Source organism: Chlamydomonas reinhardtii, chromosome 17 (assembly GCF_000002595.2).
Source record: "Chlamydomonas reinhardtii strain CC-503 cw92 mt+ chromosome 17, whole genome shotgun sequence".
In the NCBI taxonomy this organism is placed as follows: Eukaryota; Viridiplantae; Chlorophyta; class Chlorophyceae; order Chlamydomonadales; family Chlamydomonadaceae; genus Chlamydomonas; species Chlamydomonas reinhardtii.
Window position 1 is genome coordinate 3,701,962 of NC_057020.1, and position 21,901 is coordinate 3,723,862.

Genomic DNA, 21,901 nt, shown 5'->3' on the forward strand with positions numbered 1-21,901 from the left:
AATCAGCTGCAACCTACGGGAATTCGCCAACCTGTCTTACCCTTGTCCAGCCTTGTCCCATCGCACACCCACTCTGCCCCACCTGCCATTCCAGATGCTCCACCCTGCATGCTCATGTCATTGCAAAGCCTCTCGTTATGCCTTGACATCGAAAACCTTCACCAGCGACCGAATTTTGCAAAGCGTGTGAGGTCCGCAACCGGATTGACCCCTACCCCCGCCTGCCCCGTCTGCCCCGTCGGTGCATCCGAAGGGCCCCGTCGTTTGGCATGTTGTCTGGATAACGATGTAAATATTTGCACTGCATTTACCTATTACCTATTTATAAATGTAGTTAGAATAGAAACTCCTTGTGAACCGAGGAAAAATGGACCCGGCGGGGCCGCGAAGGCGAAGCGCTGCATATGAGCACAGGTCTGTTATCGGAAACATACTCACGCCAACGTCTGGTCCACCGGGACAAGGTAGGTCCAGCAGTGTATACACGCTCGCAATTTCGCATGCCTCGCCATTCGACAGCTTTCATCCTGGCGCTGCTTCCACGACGTTATCTGCCTTGACGTTGCAGCTGATTATCGCGTGACACCCGCGTCGCGTGGCACGGGCCAAGCTGCTGTCTCGCGGCCGCCTTGGGCGACAGAACTAGACGACGGGGGTGGAGGCTATGGCGCGCCCCTGCCGGGCCGCCCCGGCTCGGCGTCCCGGCCGCGGCCAGGGGCGGATGCTCGCTCCGCCCACGAGGAGTTCAGCTTTGCTACTCCCCCGTCCCGGGCAGCAGGCAGCTTTGCCGGGCCGGGCGGTAGCGGTGGGCAGGGTGACCAACTGGACCTGTGGACGCAGCAACAGGCGCAGCAGCACCCGCACCAGCAGCCGCGGCCTAGCTCCGGCTCGGCTCGCACAGGCTTCGACGCCGGGCTATACGCGCGAGTGGATCACGATGCGGGCGCGCATGGCCCCCCGGGGGCGGCTGCACTAACTCCGGGCGAATCAGCATCGTCGCTGGGGCGCCGAGTGGGCTCTGTGGGCACGGGCGGCGGCGTGGCGAGGCTGCAGGGCGGCAGCATGAGCAGCACAGATAGCGCCTCGGGAGAGCTGTCCGCAACAGGCAGGGCCGGTAGCGGGCGTGCTGCTGCGGTGGGTGCTGGGGCAGGCACCGGGGTTCAGCCCGCACCCACCGGCGCTGCCCGCGCCCCTGGCCGCCCGCCGCCCGGCGCCGGTGCTCCGGGCCCGACTGCCGGCAGCAGCAGCTCCGCCGCCGCTGCCGCATCGGCCTCGAGCCGTGTAGGCGCCTCCCCTGCACGCGGTGCTGCCGCCGCCCGCGCCGGCGCCGCCGCGGGCACTGGAGGCGGCGCCAGCACGAGCAGTGCCGGCGGCGCAGCGCCGGGCTCTCGCTCCACCTCCACGCCCCGCCCGCGGCCCGGCCTGCCGCCCAAGCGCTCCACATCTGACAGCCCCCGCCGACCCCCTGACTGGGTGGACGTCGCAGAACCAGCACCCAGCAGAGGCAGCGCCGCGGCCGCGGCCATGGCCAGGGGCGGAGGCGGTGGTGGGAGCGGGGGCGGGGGGCCGGCTCCGCGGCGGCCGGGCGCCGGCGCAGCCGTGCGCGCCGTAGGGCGCGGCGGCAGCGCCGGCGCCGCGGAGGGGCGGTGGGACGGGGGCGACAACGATGGGGACCGGGGCTCTTGGCTGTTTGCGGGGGACCCTGACGCGACAGAGGCGGAGCCGTCGATGAAGGCGGCTGCGCCGGCCGCGCGGAGCGGCGGCGCCAAAGGCGCGGCTGCGGACCGGCGGCCAGTGCCGGCGCCGGCGCCGGTGAATGAATGGGACGAGGTGCCTGTGGGCGGCGCACGGGCACGGCAGGCGGCGGTGGAGACGACGGCGCTGGTTGATTCGCACGAGCCGGCGGGGCCGCCGGAGCGCAGGCAGCACTGGGCGCAGGCGCAGTCGGACTGGGACACGTCGCTGGCGGAGGAGGAGTCCGGCAGGCTGGGGGGCGCAGGGGGTGGTGGCGGAGCTGGCGGGCGGAGTTTGGACCGTGGGGACAGTGCGGGCGGCCGCGGCACGCGGCAGGCAGGTGGCTCGGGGCTGGACTGGGGCGAGGAGGGCGAGGAGCGACACGGCGGCCACACGGGCCCGACGTCGTTCGGCCGGCGGGCGGCTAAGCCGCACGGTAGCCCGGGGCCTGCGCCAGCTGCAGCTGCAGTGACTTCAAGTGGCGGAGGTGCAGGGCTAGAAGCCACCTTTTCCTCCAGTCCCAACCCGGCCGCGAGCTTCACGTTTGGCGGCCTGGCTAGCGGCGGGCTGGGCCACGGGCTGGCGGCGGGCGAAGCTGTGCCTCGGGCCCCCAGCCGTGGCGGCAGCAGCGGCGCTAGCGGGGGCGGGGCGGGGCGGGGCCCGTCAGCGGGCTCGGCGTCTGCAGATTCCAAGCAGATGCAGGTGCGGGCTGGACTGCGATGTGGTGCGAAACAGGCAGACTCCACTTGTCCGTGCCCGTGTCCGTGCCTGGAGTGTGGGGTAGATAGGCTCAGGCGATGACGATGCAGCTGGGACCCGCCGCCATGCCCCTGTCTCATCGGAACGTGTCCATGCTATCCGTACCCGGGGTCTAAGTGCATGAGTGCGGCTGTCACCCTTACGTTGTCGCCCTTACACTGCAGGCGCTGCAGGAGGAGAACGCCCGGCTTCGAGAACAGGTCGAGCACCTGCAGAGGCTGGCGGCGATGGCGACGGCAACGGCGGCGGGCGGCAGTGGACCAGACGCGACCGCCTTGGGCCGGAGAGCGGCGGCGCCGGCGGGGGCTGCGCCCGCGCAGCGGCCGTACAGCGCCTCGGCGGCGGAGGCGGCGCGCGGCCCTGTGGCGGCGCTGGCGGCTGCGAATGCGGCTGGTGTGCACTTGCAGCAGTACAAGAGCCAGGTCGTACAGCTGCAGCGGCAGGTGGCGCTCATGTCGCGGGAGATGGAGGTGGGGCGGGGCGGAGGGCAGGGGGAGGGGGAGGGGATGCAATGGAGGGCAGGGCAGGAGGATGCAATGCTTGGGGCAATTGTAAGGCGGCGGCAGCACTGGGGGCGGGGTGGGCAGGGTGGGATGGGGGCCATGTACCCGATCGAGTCAGTCCGCACGTCAGCAGTGGACCTGGGGGGCGGTGGAGGCAATGGAGGCAGTGGTCTGGTTGGCAAGCTTATGGTCGAGTGCGGGGGTGTTATAGAATGCAGGCAATCCACGCCATGCCGTTGTCGCTTGGCCGCTGGGCCGCTGCACGCGGTCGCGTCAAGACGCCCCACCTGCCTGCCCGCTCGCTCGCGCCGCCCCCCTCCCCCACAGGCCAAGTCCCGGATGGCGGCGGAGGCGGAGGGCGCCCTGCTGGCTACTGCGGAGAGGCTGCAGGTGCGGCAGGGAGGGGCACTGCATCGCGCATGGGTGGTGAATTGTTGGTGCTCCACGCGTGCGGCTGGGGGTGGCACTCCTGCCTCGGCTGCGGTGATGGCGATGGGTATGTATGGGGGGGGGCGTGGGCTGGTGTGTCCACTCCACGGCTGCCGCCCCCACATCTCGTGACACAGGAGCTGGTGGCGGCTACTGCGCCCGCTGCCGCCAGTGACGACGCCGCACCACTGAGCCGTGACCAGCTGGCGCAGCTGCACAAGTGGTCCAAACAGATGCTGGGGCGCCTGAAGAGGTGGGTGCGGGTGGGGAGAGCGCGGGCAAGCACTGGCGAGCACTGCAGTCGCAGTGATGGCGCTGCTGGCCATGAAGGTTGTGCACGCACACACACGCGCGCCTGCAGCAGCGTGGTCAGGGACCAGGGCCTAAGGCAGCGGACCGCGGCATCGGTACCGGTTGATATCTTGTCCGATGCGCATGCAGTCATGTCCTCTCTCAGCCCTACAGACCTACGAATTACGTAATTTTGTTGGCTGTCGTTGGCTCGTTGCGTGTAACCGCCGCAGTGAGAAGTCGCAGTCTGCCCGGCTGTTCAGTCGGCAGGACCTAGCCGACAGCATTGCACGAGCAGGCCGCGCCGGCGGGGCCGGCACCGGCGGCGGCCTCGGCGGCCTTTCGCCATCCTGGGGCGACTCTTCATCTACCGGCGCGGGCGGCGGCGCCGCAGGCGCGCCCGCTCAGACCTGGCAGGTGCCTTTCATCGCCGCTGGTGGCAACCGCTTTCTACAGGCGGCAGCCGCCGCCGCGTCAGCGGCGGACGACGGTTCCGGGGTGGCGGCGGCGGTGCCGCCGCCGCCAGGGCCTTCTGTGGCGGCCATCGCCAGCGGCCAGGCGGCGCTGCTGGCGGACCCGCTACTGGCGCACCGACTGGAGCTACAGCTGGCGGCAGTAGCGCCCAAGCTGGCGGCTGTAGCGGTGCTGCTCAAGACGCAGCTACTGCCGGCCATGCCCTGGCTGTCTATGGAGGCATCGGACCGCCTGCAGGTTGGGTTGGGTTGGGGTGGGTGGGTGGTCGAGTGTGGTTGCTGCATAGCCGCTTTCATTGCCCTGGACATGGAACTGCAGCCGCGCTTGGGGTGAGCTAAGCTCTGCATGCGAGAGGCTGCTACAGCTGCATCAGTTGGAAGGCACGCGGGAAATGGAAAGAGGACACGAGTATGGCAGGCGTGTGCTGCCACACCGAGCCCATCATCGTGTGGGCCTTTGCAGCCAGAGACCTTTGGTAGCGGGCCGGTGATGGGGACTAAAGCCCCCGCACCCCGTCGGCTCCCTTAATCCACGCCCTGACTTAAGGAATAACGTAATTGATTATTTATGCAGGCGGAGACTTCGGAGGCCGCCGAGTCGGTGGCCCAGGCCGCCGAGGGGCTGGTGCAGCTGTGCAGTCTGCTGCCGGCGGGCGCGGCGGTGTTTGGCGACGCGGCCGTGGCGGGAGAGCCCAAGCGCAGGGCCGCCGAGGTGGAGGCGGGTGAGGCGGGCGCACCGCGGCGAGACGGGTGCCGGGCGCCGCGTGCGTGCGGCTTGTGTTGCGGACGTGCCGTGTGCTGCTTGTGCGCTGTCCATGGTGCTCTACCTCAGGATGCCACCCTCACCATGGCGCACCCGCATTCACCTCATCGCCTCACCTTGGCCCCTCCGCTGCTGCTGGCCGCACAGGCCGTGACGCGTGGCTGTACGGCAGCCCCGACATGCTGGGGGCGCCCCCCGAGCAGCCCATGGTGGATGAGGCGGGGCTGGTCAGCGTGTCGCGGGTGCAGGTGAGGGTAAGGGTGAGAGTGAGAGTGAGAGTGAGAGGGGGGAAGGGAGGGAGGGGAAGGAGCAGATGTGAGGGGTGGACAAGGGTGGGCCTCCAAAGATCCGGCGTTACGGCAGCCTCCCGCGAGCCTCCCCGAGCGGCTGATGTCTGCGCAAGCGTGACCTCGCCAAGTGCGCAACGCGCTCTTACCTGCCGCCCCCAGCCTTGGAATGCATGCACACAAACCCCACCTCCCTCCACGCCCTCCCTCACGCCCTCCCACCAGGCCGCCCTGACGCCGCTGCTGCGTGACCGCAAGGCCGGCGGCCGGGCGCTGGGCGATGTGCTGGAGCCGCTGCGTGCGGCGGCGGCGGCCGGCGCGGCCAAGCGGGCGGTGCTGGAGGCGGAGCTGAGGTTCGCGGCGCGGTCTGGCGGTCTGGCGGCTGAGCACGTGGCGCACCTGATGATGAGCGTGGGCATGGCGCTGGAGGACGTGCGAGGTGTGGTGCTGGGTGGGCCGGGTTGTGTCCACCACCAAACAGTAGGGAGCAAAACATGGAGGTTGGGGCGTTTTACACCATTCCGAACCGGAAATGATGGGTGGGTGGGGATGTGCGGCAGTGGGTTGGGCGGCTATCATGCCAGCTAGCTAGCTCCGTGCTGTAGGACACAGTGCTGGTCAGTGTGACCGCCGCCACTGATGCCGCCGCCTTGGCTGCTCCTGCCGCCGCACCCGCCGCCGCCGCACAGCCGCCAAGGACACCGCCGCCATCAAGTCGTACTTCGGCGCGGCGGCGGCTGTACGGCAAGTGCTGCAGGCGGCGGACAGCCTGGAGGTGCACCCCTGCGAGGCCTGCCTCAAGGTGAGCCGGCGGCAGCTGATGCAGGGCAGGCTGCAGCTGATGTGGCGGCAGCTGCAGCCTTAGGACGCAAGACCCACACCCGGTATCGCTGCCCCTCCACGCCCTCTTTGGTGCTCCTGCCGCCTGTCTGCTACACACATACACTTCCGTATGCAAGCACCAAATTCTCCCGCCCACCTCCTCCCCACCTCCATCACCCGGCATCGCCTAAGCAGTCATGCCTGGAACCCCTCTTCCTCCCCCTCTCCTCCTCCTGCTCCCCGTCAGGCGCTGGTGGAGCAGGTGCGGGCGCAGCGCGACTGGCTGGACCGGCTGCCCGACCTGCTGGTTAACGCGCCCGCAGCGGACGTGGAGGTGAGCGACCACGGGGATGGTAGACACCAGCCCAAACTAAACCGGACCCGATGCAAAAGAGGGGGATGGGGGTGCATGAGAAACCGGCAGGAGGGAACGTGGTGGGAGGGAGATGGCACGGGGGGGGGGTGCACTCGCTGCCGTACCCATACAGACTGAGACACAGCAGTTGCTGACGCAGCCTGGGTTGGCGGAGGGGTGGGAGGACAATGTTACGTGCATGTGCCTATTTGGCCTGCTGCATACTGGGGATAGTGCTGCAGTGCGATTCTGTGCTGTGCTGCGCGATGTCGGCCGGGTACCACCTGAGCGCCTGTTGCCATTGTGTGCTCTGCCGCTGGCAGGGCCGGCTGCTGGGCAAGGTGGAGGAGCTGCATCAGGGCTTCAAGTGGGTGCCGCGAACATCGCGCCGGGCACGCACAGCAGGGGGCCTTGTCGAGTGTGCCAGGGTTTGCTGTGCCTCACGCCGTAATGCGCTGAGTACCGTCGTCACCTGCGACTGTTGCACTAGCAGTTCGTATCACGTGCCCCTGCTCGACCTGCCCCAGCCACGTGCCTGCGCACCGCCGCCCCTGCCCACTGCCGCCACAGGAAGGCGCTGGGCAAGCTGGATGCGCACAAGCGGCGCACGCTGGATGTGCACGCGCGGAGAGCGGGCGGCGACGCGGCTGGGGAGGACGAGGATGCGGAGGGCGGCGGGTATGAGGATGACTGGCAGGGCGACGAGGGAGGTGAAGAAGGAGGCAGCCAGCGGCCGCACGGGCATGGCGGCGCCAGGGGCGGCGCGACAGGCACGGGGACAGGGACAGGGAGGGCGGGCGCCGCTGCGGCCAACCCGCCGAAGCCCTCCCCGCCGCGGCGCGAGTGGCAGGACTAGTGTGTGGAGTGACCTAGACCACCCTGGTGTGGAGTGACCTAGACCACCGCTGCTTTTGAGGTATGGGTACGTATAGCGGCAGCGGAGGAGGGAAGCGCGTTCTTGCGAGTCTGACTGGATACTGCACGGATGGCGAATGACAACGTAACCGGCTGCCCTGACGCGGTGTGCGCCGCAAACTGACCATACGGTACCACATATGGTGAGCTGTGTCAAACTGTATCAAACCCCCATGTGTCCCGGTTCGCCCCGATCCGTATCCTTGCATACGGGTTGCCTTGCAAACAATACAAGCTTACATTCAGGGAGCCATCCGCATTCTGTGCATGCTTCAGGCGCAACGCCTACGTCCGAGCCCGCCCTATCCCATGGAACCCCGACATGCCTCATTCCCGTCTCGGTCCCGTCCCGTCTGAACATCACGCGCCTACTCGGCCTCAAAGCAGCCGGAAAATTGCACGGTGATCCCGCCGCGCCGTCTGACAGACGACACCCGGCCCAACGCCCTGTGCAGTCGCGCGCATCGAGACACATAATCCTAGGCCCGAAACACTAACACACACCATCGGACAGGTAACGCCCGCCACTCCCGACCCGACACGTCACGTCTGCCTGGGTGACCCGCCAAGCCCACACCACGCACCGGAGAGCGCAGGGGCGCATTTAGCGCCCAGACCCCGCGTTTGGCTGCCGCCGTGCGGGTAGCCCGCAGCCCCGCACCGAGTCGCGCCCGGGTCCCGACCCGTTCTCCGACCCATCACCATACATGCCGGAACACAGGCTGCCACAGGCTGCCTGGCCACAGGCAACTGAAACACCGGCCACCCGGCTGTGACCCGGCCCTAGGACCCTGCCCACTGCATGCACAGGCAGCAGCAAGAGGCTCTCATGTGCCTCCGCAGCTGCAGTCACCAGACCGTATCAGTTCAATTCAGCTCCCGCAACCGGGCGGCTCCCGCTGCAGTTCACGGGCACGAGAGCCACCCTACCAAGGCCGCCTCGCCCCGCGACAGCTGCGGCCGGCCCGACCGCCGCTGTGGTCCGACCGCCGCTGCGGCCGCCGCAGCCAGCGGCTGCTACCCGCCTTGCCGGAACACGCCGGCCGCCGCGCAAGCTGCTTGCCCCTGCCTCGCTCGCTATGACAGCGCCGCCGGGCCCAGCCATGCAGCCGCGCGCCTGATGGCAGCTGTTCGCTGTGCCGCAGCCGCCGCTGCCGCCGCTGCCTCCTCCAACCAGCTATCAGCCCCAGTTGCTAGCCGGCAGCCGCTATGGCCGTATAAAGCACTGCTGCTGCCTCGCCACGGCCGCTCCCTGCCGCTCTCGCGGCCGCTACACCAGCCGCTGCCCTTCCTGCTCCTCCCACGCCGGCGCCGCAGCGCCATCGCTGCCTCTGCCTGCTCCTCCCCTTCAGCGCCTGCCGCCTCAGCCGCCTCCGCCGCTCTACCGCATGAGCTCCACCTGCAGCGAGGCCTCCTGCGGGTCGCGGTGCTCCTTGCGCTGCTCACGGATGCGGTTCAGGCTGGGCTTCAGCGAGAAGGTCCGCTTGATCCAGGTGGCGAAGCGCACTGCGAGGAGGGGAGAGGTGGCGGAGGCATGGGGTCGGATGAGACGGGTCCACATGGGCATCTGGGTGGACGCCACCAGCCGCTAGCCATATAGGATTTGGGCCCAGCCCCGGGCTGCCCAGCGAGCTTGTGGGCGATCACTTTTGCTGCCATTGCGGAGCAGCTACGCATGCCGTAAACCGGCAAGGCGCCACCCCACCCCCGGGGGCCCTCCACCGTTCGTATTCATGTCCGTCTACACCCTCAGTGCACCCCCGGCGCCCGAGCGACTCCCCTGGACCTTTCAACCCCGCCCTCCTAGCGTCCTCCGCGCCCGCTTCGCTCCTCGGGACTCACCCTCGGGCGTCCGGACCATGGGCAGCAGCAGCTTGATGTTCTTAGCGGGCAGCCAGTCATAGAGGCCGTGGCCCCAGAACAGCGTGTTCTCGTCCACGATGCCTGACACCCACGCCTCCTTCACGACGTGCAGCGGGCAGGGCCCGCGCGGCACGTTCATCCGATCCCGGTAGTACCAAATGTTCTTGCGCATGAGCATGCGCTGGTAGTTAATCATCTCATACTGGTAGGGGCTGAGCACAATTTTCCGGGGCACCGGGCGCAGCTCGCCCTTCCACGGCGTCGCGGGTGCCGCATTGTCCAATGGGTGCGGCTTCGACATATCGAACAATGTCGCGAGCTCCATGGCTTCCATCTGCGCCAGCTCCTGCTGAGTACCCCGCAGCCGCCGCATCTCCACCGCGCGCGCGTCCGCTGGCGAGCCGCCCGCACCACTGGGGCCAGGAACTGGTAGATCGGCGATAGCGGGCAGGATCTCAGCGAGGCGACGGTCCATGTGCTGCTCCTGGCTGCTCGGCGAGGACTCGTCTAGCGGCCTCATGACTTTGTGCAGCCTAATTTTACGAGTGACAACCTGGCCATCCGAGGGGCCTGCCCCCGGCTCCGACATGTTTGCAGGCTCCTCTGAACGCTCAAAAATTGGGGTGCAAGTCAAGTTTTCGTGCCGTGGGGCTTCCGCTGACCCTAATGGTGCTCAGGTAAAATGCAGGCAGGTGTGTGCAAATATGGGCTGCACGGGGAAATTCGACAAGTACACGCTGCAACCGGTTCACAAGTTGCCCATGCAACATTGCCTACCGCAGCCATTTCTGCGGACTCTGTTACAAACGCGATGCCTACTGTTGTTTGGTTGATATGCGATTCATAGAAGACAGGGCCAACGCAGTGAGACTTGAGTAAACCTGCTTTTCCCTACACTCGCACGCCACCGTTTTGTGGCTGGAAGACACCTTATCATACTTCTCATAGCTTAAGCATATACAATTTTGCCTGTAACGTGGTTTGACGTTGCGCGGAGCCCAAGCGGAACATCGCTTGGCGGAGGCAGCGAAAGCTAGCTGACGATGAAGTTCCTGCGTCGATGCTTCTGTGTACCACCAACTCGTAGCGCGGACCTTTCGGCGGAGGTATGTGGTGCGCTGCATTTGCGACGCGACATGCCGCTGTAGCACTGGGCTATCCTTTTCGCGGCCCGGTGCTATGAGGGAGCAAAAGGGCGCCTGTTCTACGCATCCCTCAAGCGGAGGGGCTTAAGTCTATGACTTTTCGCCAGGAAGCTCAATCGTCGGCATGCGTGAATCCATGTTTGTGAAAACGCAGAATGGTGCCGGTGGGGAAGCCCCGCGCTTTGCAAGCGCACTACACGGTAAAGAGTTGGCCGTACGTCGGAGCTCTACCACCGGGCCCGCTCTCGATTATGTGCTGGACGAGGACTCGGGCCCCGCGCAGCTGAGCAACATGCTGCAAGAGCAGGGATCCTGGCGCCTCCAGCGGGGTGACATGACAGCCGTGGAGTGCGTCCGCTACGTGACGCGCAGTCCACACGTCTCTTCAGGCGGCGCGCCTCCCCCCACGAGCTTGTCTGGAGGCGGTGCAGGCTTCTTCGGCCCGCGGAGCAGCCAGGATGGCCAAGCGCACGAGGGCTTGCATGAAGTCAGGCGCCGCTCATCTGCGGGCGGGGCACCGGTCAGCACGCGCAGCCACCGCAACTCCAGCGGAGGCAGCGTCGAGTACGAAGTGCAGTGAGTGAACGCACGGGCGGGACAAGCAAGGGGGGCATGTTGGTTGAACGGCCTGTTACTGGTAGCCTGCCCCGGCTATGTTTGACACTTACCCCCATCGCTCGCGCCTTGATCCTTCCTTCGTTTCCAGTTCATGCTACTTCAATCCGCTGGTGGAGGGCTCAGCGGAAGCGGAAGCTGAGTGCGATACGGCCGAGGCGCAGGAGCCAGCCCCGCAGCCCGTGCAGAAGCCTGCTGAGGCAGTTGAGGCTGCGGCACTCATGGAGGTGGCTGCAGAAGTGCCGTTGGACGCCGTGCACGCGTGCAGCTCGGGAGTTAGCGGCCGCGTGACGCCTGGCGACGCCCTAACAAAGCTCTCACGCAGCTGCAGTACAGGTCGTAGCAGTTGGAGCAGCGTGTCTGGTGCGAGTGAGGTGGACGTGCTGGCGGCAGCGGCCACTGCAGCTGTCGCACCAGAGGCGCCGGCGACCCCGCTGCAGTGTGTCTCCAGTCAGCAGCTCGGCCTGCTGCACACCCTCTCCACCGCCAGCAGCAGCAGTGCCAGCGGCGATAGGAACAGCAACCAGACTCTTCTGGTGCGGCAGTCTGCATCCTATTCATGTGAGGACGCGAGCGGCGTGGCAACGGCGCAGCCTGCGGAGGCTCCCGCGTCAGCATGCCGGGCAGAGCTAGCAGCAGCGCGCGCAGCACCCTCCACCTCTGGCATCAACGCTGATGAGCGGCTGGAGCGCGCACAGGCTCACAAAGTGGAGCAATGTCCAGCAGCCGCCGCGGCGGCTGGGTCATTTGCTGCCTCTTTCAGCTCTGCTGCGGGGCGGCGGCACAAGCGCACCCAGTCCTCCTACCTGGACCTGGCGGTAGCTGCAGAGCGGCTGTCCGAGGCGCTGTCCGAACATGCCAGCTACATCTGCCTGCTCCCGCCGCCGGCTCTGCGGCCGGCGTCGCCGCAGAAGGCGCACTGGGTGTCATCACCGGCAGTCCTCGCCGCCTACGAATGTCTGGACTCGCCCCAGCGTCAGCAGCCGCAGATGCAGACTTGCAATACACAAGCAGTGCGATGCATGGAAAGCGGCGACTGCTGTGTTGGAGATTCGGACGAGTCGACCGGCACTGCTGTGGCCACCTCCATCGCAAACCACGCGGCGAAGCAGGCGACAGAGGAGCGAAGCCAGGAGCAGCACTCAGCGCCAGAGGTGTGGCCTGAGCCGGCGGGGCAAGTGCACTCACCGGAGCCTGCTCCCTGTCCCCAGATCCCCTGCGCCTGTGGCTGCATGCGGGCGGGCTGCAGCGTCCCCGGCCTGTGCATGACGCGCGCGCTCATCAAGCAGATGCACCTGGCCTCCCGCGCGGCGCTGCTGTCGGAACCGACTGAGGCGCCAGCCGAGCCTTCGGGCGCTGCGGGTGCCGACACAGCGGCGGGGCACGTATCTGCAGGGTCGCCCTTTGCCGCTGCCTTCGCCTCAGCAGAGGCGGCGCTGATGGGGCGCTCCAGGGCGGCGGCAAAGGGTTCCTGCGATGGCGGCGGCAGCGTCTCCAGCTCCGAGGGGGGCGCGGTGGTCACCTGCGTCGTCGTCATACCCAGGCCGGGCACCAAGTGCCAGCTAGATGCCGACACAGAGGATCAGGCGCCGCAGGTTGCTGCGGCTGAGGTCGGAGGCCTGCAGGGGCAGGAGTGGCTTGTGGCCCGGAGCACCAGCTCAAGCAGCTCGGAGAGCGGCGAGTCCACCGCGAGTGCAGCGCTGTGCAGTGTGCACAGCTCCTGGCGCCAGCCCATGACGTGGACGCCGCTGCGTGAGCGATGCGCTGCCGCTCGGGCGCCGGCGCCGCCCGGCGCTTGCGTCATTACGGCGAAGGGCAGCGAGGCAGTGCAGGCGGCGTGTGTAGTGGAGGGCCCTGGGGTATCGTGCGCGGAACTGCTGACCACAGGCGTTACCGAGCCGTCCGCAGCGGCATGGCTGCCGTTGCGGGAGCGCTATGCTTGGATGACGCGGTCGGGTCGGCAGCGGGGTGGGCTTGAGATGGAAACGCGACGTGTGTAGGCATTCGGCATGCCGTCGTGCATGTCGGTCAGGGCGTGCAGGTTGCGCCGATGTCCCGCGGAAACCTGTTTGCCAGGCTGGGCGCAGTAAATTGCTTGCGACTTGTATGTTGGCTGTGTGTGTGACATTTGTGCGCGCGTTGTGGTGCGGCGACGGTGCCGAATGAGCCGAGCGGCGCTTCATTGTTTCTCTGATGGATGCATAAGCCTTATTGCTGGGTGCGCTGAGACATTGCGCTGGGAGACACTTCATTGCACTACTGAGCAGGGTGTATGTGTGATTTATTACGCACAGTAGTCTGAGCCTCTCCAGTCGAACGCCCAGCCGCTGCGCCGATGCTGGCGACGGAAACTCCTTAGATGCATAGCTAATTGATACTGTAAGGGGGATAGCTCTGGCTTGGGGGCAACGCGTGCGAGGAGCCACATTTATGTGTGCGCCCTGAGGGCGCGCGTGCAGGTAGGGTGTGCCAGAAACTGGTTCTATTGTAGCCGAGGGTGTTGCTGGTTTGATTGTTGGCTCGCGAAGAAGCCGGGACAAGTGGAGGGCACATGCTCGATTTCTCAGTGAAATGTGGTATCTTGCCTGCACGAACAAGCAGCAAAGGAGGGTCAGGGGCTTTGGTTGTAGTCTTCCAGATGTAAAACCCATGCTCTCGGGCGCGTCCCGCCGGTTCGTCCAGAGACTGGCGCATTAGCACTCCATGTCGCCCAAGTGGCCGTTGCTCCCTTGTTCTGTTCGCGGCTGTATCAAGGAGACGCCATTATGTTATTACAACGCACTCGCGCGAGCCCAGCCGATCACCGCTCTCAGAGGCTTGTTTGAGCTCTTGGGCTCTTGCGGCATGTGACGCTAATTGCTAAGCCAAGCCCATGATGCGACACTGTGTGCAGGCGCCTCGATGTCCTGCTGCCCCGCACCTAGCGGCGTTCACCCCGTCAGCGGCCATGCCTGGACGGCTTATAGTAACGGTGGCGGCGACAGCAGCCTCAGCGGCGAGTCATGCCCTGCCACGCCCACGGGCCTGAGAACTCGGAGCAGCACCGCCAGCAGCACCGCCAGCAGTACCGCCAGCGGCACGGCGGGCACGGCGACCGACGAGACGCATCACGGCAGTAGCAGCGGCAGCAGCAGCGCGCGCCATGGCTGTCAAGTGTTGAAGCCTCTCCTCAGCGGGAGGAGACGGTGCTTCAGCGTTGACGAGCAGGCATTGCTCAACCTGCGCCTGTCCTGCTATGGCACTCGTATCAGCGGCGGTGGCGGCGACGGTGGCGGCAGGAGCAGTAATGGCAGTGTCGGCATCGGCAGCGTGGGAAGTGCCGCGCCACTGGATTCTGCGGATTCTCCTGAAGGTTTGCTGCAATCGATGGACAGCAACCCTCCGGCTGGGCTTCGCGCCACCTCCTGCGTCTACACCAGCAGCGCTGCTCGTGCCGCCGCTGCGGACAGCGGCAGCGCTTTCACCCTTGGCGGCGGCGGCAGCCGGCCCGCAGCTCAGCAGGTGCTGATACCGTGGCTGTCGCTAACGGAGGCGGCACTCGCCGTTGCCATGGGTTCTAATGATCGGGGCTGCGGCATAGGTGCGAGTGGGGCCGCGGCGCCGGCGGCAGTGGTGCTCTCTACTCACACTTCCTGCAGCAGCCTGCCCTCCAGCCTGGACGAGGAGCAGCATCAGGCCCCGGGCAGTGCTGGTGAGCACAGCGAATGCATCCTGGAGCCAGCAGCACCGGGACAGTCGACTGCCGCCGCTGCGGCGGCGACTGCCGCTAACACGCATGACGAAGACAACGGCGCGACCCCTGCTTCCGCAGGCCAACATGAACCAAAGACACCGCCAGCAAAGGTGCCGGGAGCCGCACCGGTCACCCCCATCAATGCCAGCCCGCCGATACTGAAAAGCGCGGCGTCTTCCATGCAGCCGTTCAGCCACAGCCCCTCAGCAGCTGCTACGTCCCACAATCCGTGGCCGCTGCTAGGCTGCAGCTGCGGTGTGCTGGGGCTGCCTCCCTGCAGCATCCCAGGCCTGTGTGCGACCCGGGCGCGCCTACGTGACCTCGGCCTGGTCAGGCCCGGCAATGCGGCGGCCCCCGCCGCCGCTGCTACTGCGGTGCAATTGCCAAACGCAGTGGCCCATGCGTGTGGCGGCGCCATGGCGCCGCCTCGCTTGCCAGGCCCATCGCCCTATGTGACCAGCAGGCCCGGAAGCCCGCGTTGTTTGCCGGACGCCGTTGCTGGTGCTCCAGCTCGGCACCAGCTCACTGCCTGCGTGTCCGGTGCTGCTGCTGGGCACAGCAGTGGCGGTTGCTGGCTGAGTGCCCATCCACCACCGACCAGCGGCTTGTGGCAGCAGCTGCGGCACACTGTGACTTGGTGGCCTGCCCCGCACTTCCAGGCTCCGTGGCCAGGGGCGGCAGCAGCTGCGGCGCCGCCAGCTGCCGCCGTGGCAGCGCCACAAGCCGGAGGCACGCAGCTGGCCCAGGGAGACGAACCCGACGACAGCACAACACTGCCAGTGCAGAACGCACTTCAGCTGCTCATGCGAAAGCAGCACAGAGCTGCCAATGGGCAGCAGCAGCCATCCGTGACAAAGGTGCCCACGCCTGCGCCTGGGCAGCCCGAGCCCGGCTGCTATGCACCTGGGGCCGCGGGTGGCACGGCTGCCTTTGCCGCACCTTGCTCGCCATGTCGGCCTTTCTCGGACAGCCAGCCGGGCAGCGACAATAACGGTGATGATGACGACCTCTGCTGGCACATCTCACTGCCGCCCATCCCAGCCGCCACGCCCATGGCACGCCACGACGCACCCAGCCTGTACCACCACCTGTTCCACAACCCCATCGCACCCAGCTGCCTGGAACGAGCGCAGTTCAGCTACCTCAACCCACTGGCTGAGGAGGAGGAGGAAGAGGAGGAGGAGGAGGGCGTAGAGGCAGCAGCGCAGGCTGGCGGGGAGGATGGAGAGCGCGGGCCGCTGGGTGGTGCCGCACCCGCGCAGGCCGATGCGGAGGCTGCTCACGGGGAGACATGCGCACACGGCACAACAACCTCGGCACCCGCAGCTGCAGCCGGCGCAGCGGGGCCAGTTGCGGTGGGGCTGCGGCCGGCCCCGGCCGGCAGCGGCACGTACGAGAATCCCATGGTTGGGGACCCGTGCGATCAGGATCTGGATCTGGGTCAGGCTGATGTCAGCTACCGCAACCCTCTAACAGGCGAGGCGGAGGCGGAGGGGGCGGAGGACGAGGCGCAGGTGGGGGGCGGTATGGACTTGAAGCTTAGGATGCCCTTGTTGCCCTCCGTGGCGACCACCGGCACCACCGCCAGCGCAGGAGCAGCAGCAGCAGCAGCAGCAGCCGCAATCACGTCTGCAGCAGCTCACACCACCGCCACTACCACCACCACCACCACCACCGTAGCAAGGCCGCGGGGTAGCGGCAATGATACCGCGCTGGGGAACAGGCGGGCACAGCAGCAGAGGCAGCAACAGCTGCAGCAACGGCGCAGGCCGTGGAGGTAACAAGATCACTTTGGAAGGGGACTGGGGGTATTGGGGGAGGTGCGGGCGTGTGCCGTGTGGGGCTGCACAGCAAATGTGCTGTGGTCCCCGAGCAACTTGTTGCTGGGAGGTACGTCAGTCCAGTAATTACCGGACTGAAGGCGGATGAGAAAGTTAGACGGGGTTGTCCCTGGTTTCAAAACTGCTGCTGCTTGGATTGTGTCGTCGTAAACTTAAGCCTCGTACGGGAGAGTAGTGGGCGCAGCCCACTTTCCACCTTTCTGTTCGTCATGCGCACTGTTTGAATAATTTAAGTCCGTGTGTGGCCAAACGCCACTAATAGAGCACACCGCAAAGGTGAAGGGAATACCGGCACTGTAACCGTGCTAGGGTGTGATGAATGATTGACTGGCTCATGCATCCATGGGCTCACAATGCCGTGGCAGTTCAACCCGACTCATTCAACTATGACTGCTGGTCTTGGGGGAGGGACATGCGCTGTTACAGTTGCGTTTGTTTCTGTGATGGGCTCCGTCTATGTACACGTGGTGGGCGGGGGTGCACGGTGATGGGCAATCTTGTCTTAGTTTGCCTTTTGCCAGTCTTCGCGGGTGTTCGTGTGTTTGTGTGTTGTGCGAGGCCCTGTGCTGTTACTAAATGAGGGGCACAAAAGCAGGAAGGCACCACCCATATGACTCTAATGGTACAGGGGTGGTGTGGCCCCCTGCGTGCAAGCACCTGTTTGTGTCGCTGGCAACGCGTGCTAGGTGCACACGCCGGCGACCCTAGGTTTCCGAGCGTGTGGCGGTTGACTGTTGTTTACAGGGTTTAAATTGCTCAATTTGTTGGAAGGGTCTTTGGTGGACATGTGGTCCTAAATTCGGCAGTAATAACATCTGTTAGCTGCAGATGGCAGGTGGCGCGAGGATGGAGCAGGAGGAACCCCTGAACTCAAGGTAAAGCAACCACCGCCGTGAAGAAGCAAGACTCTGGACAGTCTTGCCCTCTTCCGTTTCAGAACCAATTCAGGCCGCAGCGATAATCCTATGAACAAGCTCAGCGCGCCAAACCATTTGTAACCTGAAAGTACCATTCGCTCCACGAAATAAGCCTTTCCTCTCGGGTATGACTGCCCCTCTAGTACAAACATCTATGCTGTTTCCATCTGATACAACTTGATAACGCAAAGACCGATCGCCGAAGAGCACGGGGTCGATGTTTTTCGAATCGCTGTATCTGGGCTTTTCAATAGTTATGCGCTCTAAGGAGGTTTTTACATGCAAGTATACACTGCTAGGCTGCGGTAGCGGGTAATCGAGGAAGTCTGGAATTTATTACGCAACTGTGCAAAGTAGCACTGTTGCTGCATAGGACGTCTATTTTCATCCCTTAGCGCCCGCATCTGTGCACTTGGGCAACGCCTCTGCTCACAGCGCGGGCTGGCGGGCGTTCTGCGCGCGCTTCTGCCTGCCGGTCACTGGGCACATTGTGTCTTCCCATAAAGGCAAGTATTAATAGTGCGATCTAGATCAAGCCTGAAAACGGGGGGAAAACCCCTCCTGAAACTGCGAGCTTGCGAGCATCAAGAGCGCCTGCGTGGCGCCGGTGTAGCGATAGTAATGCGCATCTTGACAGCGCACGAATGCATAGACAAGCTTATGCCTTGTTCATGTGGAGAATGTCATTAAGCTGTGGCGCGCGCGGGGCCTTGCGCCGCAGTTTGCATGCACGCATCACTTCGTGCTCTAGTCTACCGCATTCTGTCGCCGACACAAACCTCTAACTCAGCTGCACGCATTCGCAGGCCGACTGCAAGGCCTTGGCTGGTTACGGCCTAGTTAGCCACACTGGTTCCGGCGCAGGGCTGTTTCGTCGTGCGCCAGCGCCTGTTCCGCAGTGCGAAAATGGCCGACGCCTGGAAGCAAGGTTCTGCATCAGCCTCTCCGCTATGCCGAATGTCACATGCCCTAGAAGCTGCGGGCGGTGTGTGCGCGCTGGTCAACGACCCTGCCCTGCCAAGCCCTATGCTGTTGCGGCGGTGCCGCATGGGCACCGCAACCGTGGACGCCGCACATACGACGAACGCCTTGTCCCCCAGTCTGCTGGGTTCGTACTATGCCACGGCGGTACAATTTGATGTTGTTGTCAGCGGTGAACGCGCAGAACAGACAGCGCTAATCAGCCCGGCAGCGCCTGGCGCCGACCCTTGCTCACGCAGCAGCAGCAGCAGCAGCAATGCCTGCCACAGCCCCGCTGCTGCGTGCGGCACTGTGGTCCCCAACATACTCAGCAGCCGCTCCACTCCCACGAGCAGCGTGGGTGGCTCTCCATCACACTGCGCCTTTGGAGGCCGCAGCAGCTGCGGTGGCAGCAGTTGCAGCGGCAGCAGCTGCGGCGGCGGCAGCAGCTGCGGCGGCGGCGGCGGCGGCAGCTGCGGCGGCGGCCCGTCGGCCACGGCCTCTCCAACCAGCGTCGCTCCTTGCCCGGTCGCAACCTACACCCGCGGCCGCAGTGGCGGCGGCGGTGTAAATCATGGCAACAACATGGAGACGTGTGCTCCCTGCCTTCACGCCGCGCTCCTGCCCGGCCTCTTCCTGATGGCCTCCGACTCTGCTGACGCGGCTGTTTCCGTTGAGACGCCGTGCACGGAAGGCCCGCGGCCTGCCGAGCAGTTGGAGCCTTCCGTCCTTGCCACGCCCGCCGGGGCTACCTCGCGGCACGCCAATACCCGCAGCCGCCATCTCCAAACCGTGGGCCGTGCGACGCGCCGCGTGCACCTCGACTCCTCAGCAGGCTGCTACAGCGTCAGCGCTCCCGCCGCATCGGCGTCTGCCACGGCGGCGGCGGTCAGGGCGGCGGCGGTCACGGCGGCGGCGGTCACGGCGGCGCCCCTGCTGCCGTGCTCGCGCGTGCGCTACGCACTGGCGGCACTCGAGGAGGTCGCGGGCTTGCGTGTTTCGAGGCTGCCGCCGGCACCAAGGGTGTTGGCTGCCGGCGGCGCCGGCCCGGCCTCCGCGTTCGCCTCGGCGGCTGCGGCTGATCTCGTCGCGGCTGCAGTAACAGTTGCTCCATCGGGATGTGACGCGGGCCTGCCGGCTGTGCCGCTTCAGCCAGCCGCCTCGGCGCCGGCGGCCGACGGCCAGCGATGCACCACTGGCGGGCTGGCGGGCGGCGTGGAGGGCGCGGCTGCACTGCAAGTGGCGCCGCCACCACTCCGAGTGCTGAGTGCCAGGCTAGGGTGAGTGCGGGGGAGGGGAGCGGGGGACTGGTTGTGTGGTACGCGCGCTTGCATCTGCATGTGGCGAAGCTACGGTGCAGAACTGCTGCCTCAGTCGAACCTCTGGCTTGAACGCCAGTCCCCTCAACATGTTTTCCTCCCTGTTGCTACTCCCTGCAGGCTCATTACCGCTACTGCTGCACGGAGCAGCTCGAAGCAGCTCGAGGTGGACACGGGCACAGGCGTCCGGCGCAGCGACGGCAGCTTGTCAGGGGCAGCTGGCACAGGCGACTCGCCCACACACGTCACGTCCGGTAGGAGCAGCAACAGCAGCTGCGGTGGCGGCGACTCCACGGCCCCCAAAGGCGCGCATTGCAACCGCGAGGCTTGCAGCGCTGCTGCCGAGTTGGAGGACTCGCCTCTTACGGAGTATGGTAACCCCGTTGCCGGCCCGACAGCGACATCCACTGTCGACGTGATTGCCGCTGTTGGCGGCGTCAGTACGCCAAGCACGCCCGTGGCCTCCGTGGCGAACCCGGACGCGTGCCTTGCGACCTGCTATCAGAACCCCCTCGCGGCCTATGACAACATGGAGCCCGGTGACTGCAGCTATCGCAATCCACTGTGCAGCGTCAACGGCGGCGGCGCCAGCGGAGCCGACGATGACGATGATGATGACGGCGGCGAGGACGTGTTCGCAATGCCTGTTATGCCGCTTAACGCGCTGCTCACGACCTGGAGCGTGAGCAGCCGCAGCGGCGGCGGCAGCAGGGGCGGCAGCGGCGGCGGCAGCAGGGGCGGCAGCAGGGGCGGCAGCAGGGGCGGCAGCGGCGGCGGCGCGCCTGCCGGCAGTATGGGCGGCGGCAGCGGCATCAAGGCCTCGTGCCCTTGGAATGAATTTTGCCCCAGCAGCAGCACGGGCGGCGACGAGCTGGTTGTGGTGGGGCATGCGGCCAGCCCGGTGGGCAGGCTGGCACGCACGCGGCAGGGCAGTGGGGGCAGTCAGCTGGCGGTGCGTTCAAGCAAGCAAGCCGCATCCACGCATGCCGCGTGAGGGAGGCTTCGGGCACGGAATAGCACGGAATAGCGGAATAGCACGGAATAGCACGGAATAGCATTCGGTTGCTTGCCGGCCGGAGTCATTCGTGTTGTGAGCGGTATACGGTCTATCTACGGCCGTGACATTGACTGGCAAGCAATGGGGCATTGCGCAAGGGCGCCCAGGCTGCAGCCCCTCGTACCTAAGCAGGATGCACAGATAGCTTACTATGATAACAATACGTGGCAAGGCCGTGCACAAATGTAGGTGTGGCACAATCCAAAGCGCCGCGCACCAGCGGTAGTCGCGTGTGGGTCATAGCGGGGGTAGTGTGTCGTAATCTGGGTTGACAGACAGCGGACGAGCACTTTCTTTCCTGGCATTGGCACGCGCAGCAGCACTGCGGTCCTTACCTGCAGGATTGGGCAAGCATATACGGCACTGCCATGTGCTGCAGTTTCAGCGGTTGGATTGATTTTACTAGCTTTGGATGTTTCAACTGCCGTGGTGTAGTGCCAAGGGGGCGTGCCGCCGTGACGGCAGGTTGGGCTGAGTGCCTGCGTTGCATGCGCTTGCACGCGCAGCAGGCGAGCCCTGCGTGCCAGCAGGCAACGTGGGTGATGAGCGCAGGGGTGCACGGCGCCACCGGTACGGCATGCGCGCCAGCGTGCGATCGCAACTACGCAGGATTGATGCATGTGTGCTGGAACTTGAGGCGGATGACGCAGGCACCAGGCCGCAAGGCTACCAAATATAATGTCTTACATCTGCTGAGGAGTGAGAGTTGTTTATTCGAAGGTGCGATGTCTAATGCGGCGCCGCAGGGCGTTGTAGAGTGGAAGGTGGCTGGCAGACACATGTGCACGCGTTGCACCAGTAGTGGGTGTTAAGTATACCTGCTTCGGTAGGCTACGTTGGTCAAGACACGCACGCACGCGCACGATCGACAGATGTAAATTCGACTTGCGCCCCTCACGGGTTCCCTGCCAAGTTTGACATTCTGGGTCCACAGGTTCAGTATGGTCTTCATGTGCAAATGGTTGCAGGCTTTGATGTCGTCTCCGCTGGCGGTGCTTGAGTGGGTAGCTGAGCCACTGGACCTTGAGGCAGGGTCGTACGGCGGCGATGGCGTCCCTGCTGGCGCCCTGGCCGAGTGAGCGCTTGGCGTGCTTGGGGAAGCGCTGAGTGACCACCACCA

At 65.7% G+C, this 21,901-nt stretch overlaps 5 protein-coding genes across 5 annotated transcripts; 4 read left to right on the forward strand and 1 right to left on the reverse strand.

Moving 5' to 3' along the window:
- Nucleotides 1-318: 318 nt before the first annotated feature.
- Nucleotides 319-7,530, forward strand: CHLRE_17g727050v5 (uncharacterized protein). The gene is made up of 13 exons (XM_043072362.1): nt 319-464; nt 569-2,436; nt 2,658-2,963; nt 3,324-3,386; nt 3,563-3,678; nt 3,950-4,427; nt 4,764-4,911; nt 5,100-5,200; nt 5,465-5,678; nt 5,929-6,041; nt 6,309-6,395; nt 6,740-6,783; nt 6,987-7,530. Exons 1-13 carry the CDS (start codon nt 368-370, stop codon nt 7,270-7,272), a joined length of 3,921 nt encoding a protein of 1,306 aa, XP_042914821.1. The 5' UTR covers nt 319-367; the 3' UTR covers nt 7,273-7,530.
- Nucleotides 7,531-7,555: 25 nt separating this feature from the next.
- CHLRE_17g727100v5 (uncharacterized protein) lies at nt 7,556-9,880 on the reverse strand. Its single transcript, XM_001697211.2, has 2 exons — nt 9,174-9,880; nt 7,556-8,837 (listed from the first exon to the last, which is right to left on the reverse strand). The coding sequence occupies exons 1-2, from the start codon at nt 9,781-9,783 to the stop codon at nt 8,713-8,715; spliced, it is 735 nt and encodes a 244-aa protein (XP_001697263.1). The 5' UTR covers nt 9,784-9,880; the 3' UTR covers nt 7,556-8,712.
- Nucleotides 9,881-10,008: 128 nt separating this feature from the next.
- On the forward strand, nt 10,009-13,610 carry CHLRE_17g727150v5 (uncharacterized protein). Its single transcript, XM_001697115.2, has 3 exons — nt 10,009-10,300; nt 10,494-10,915; nt 11,046-13,610. Exons 1-3 carry the CDS (start codon nt 10,238-10,240, stop codon nt 12,952-12,954), a joined length of 2,394 nt encoding a protein of 797 aa, XP_001697167.2. The 5' UTR covers nt 10,009-10,237; the 3' UTR covers nt 12,955-13,610.
- Nucleotides 13,611-13,688: 78 nt separating this feature from the next.
- Nucleotides 13,689-17,538, forward strand: CHLRE_17g727201v5 (uncharacterized protein). Its single transcript, XM_043072363.1, has one exon. The coding sequence runs from the start codon at nt 13,856-13,858 to the stop codon at nt 16,466-16,468; it is 2,613 nt and encodes an 870-aa protein (XP_042914822.1). The 5' UTR covers nt 13,689-13,855; the 3' UTR covers nt 16,469-17,538.
- An 80-nt stretch (nt 17,539-17,618) lies between these two features.
- On the forward strand, nt 17,619-21,671 carry CHLRE_17g727250v5 (uncharacterized protein). The gene is made up of 3 exons (XM_043072364.1): nt 17,619-17,951; nt 18,252-19,685; nt 19,845-21,671. Exons 2-3 carry the CDS (start codon nt 18,403-18,405, stop codon nt 20,716-20,718), a joined length of 2,157 nt encoding a protein of 718 aa, XP_042914823.1. The 5' UTR covers nt 17,619-17,951; nt 18,252-18,402; the 3' UTR covers nt 20,719-21,671.
- The last annotated feature ends 230 nt before the right edge of the window (nt 21,672-21,901 follow it).

Coding starts and splice junctions, on each gene's coding strand:
- CHLRE_17g727250v5 (XM_043072364.1), top strand. CDS start 18,403: ATGTCACATGCCCTAGAAGCTGCGGGCGGTGTGTGCGCGCTGGTCAAC. Junction 19,686..19,844: donor GTGCTGAGTGCCAGGCTAGG/GTGAGTGCGGGG, acceptor TACTCCCTGCAG/GCTCATTACCGCTACTGCTG.
- CHLRE_17g727050v5 (XM_043072362.1), top strand. CDS start 368: ATGGACCCGGCGGGGCCGCGAAGGCGAAGCGCTGCATATGAGCACAGG. Junction 3,679..3,949: donor ATGCTGGGGCGCCTGAAGAG/GTGGGTGCGGGT, acceptor TAACCGCCGCAG/TGAGAAGTCGCAGTCTGCCC. Junction 6,784..6,986: donor GAGCTGCATCAGGGCTTCAA/GTGGGTGCCGCG, acceptor CTGCCGCCACAG/GAAGGCGCTGGGCAAGCTGG.
- CHLRE_17g727100v5 (XM_001697211.2), bottom strand. CDS start 9,783: ATGTCGGAGCCGGGGGCAGGCCCCTCGGATGGCCAGGTTGTCACTCGT. Junction 8,838..9,173: donor CATGGTCCGGACGCCCGAGG/GTGAGTCCCGAG, acceptor CCCTCCTCGCAG/TGCGCTTCGCCACCTGGATC.
- CHLRE_17g727150v5 (XM_001697115.2), top strand. CDS start 10,238: ATGAAGTTCCTGCGTCGATGCTTCTGTGTACCACCAACTCGTAGCGCG. Junction 10,301..10,493: donor GCGCGGACCTTTCGGCGGAG/GTATGTGGTGCG, acceptor GTGAAAACGCAG/AATGGTGCCGGTGGGGAAGC. Junction 10,916..11,045: donor AGCGTCGAGTACGAAGTGCA/GTGAGTGAACGC, acceptor CTTCGTTTCCAG/TTCATGCTACTTCAATCCGC.
- CHLRE_17g727201v5 (XM_043072363.1), top strand. CDS start 13,856: ATGTCCTGCTGCCCCGCACCTAGCGGCGTTCACCCCGTCAGCGGCCAT.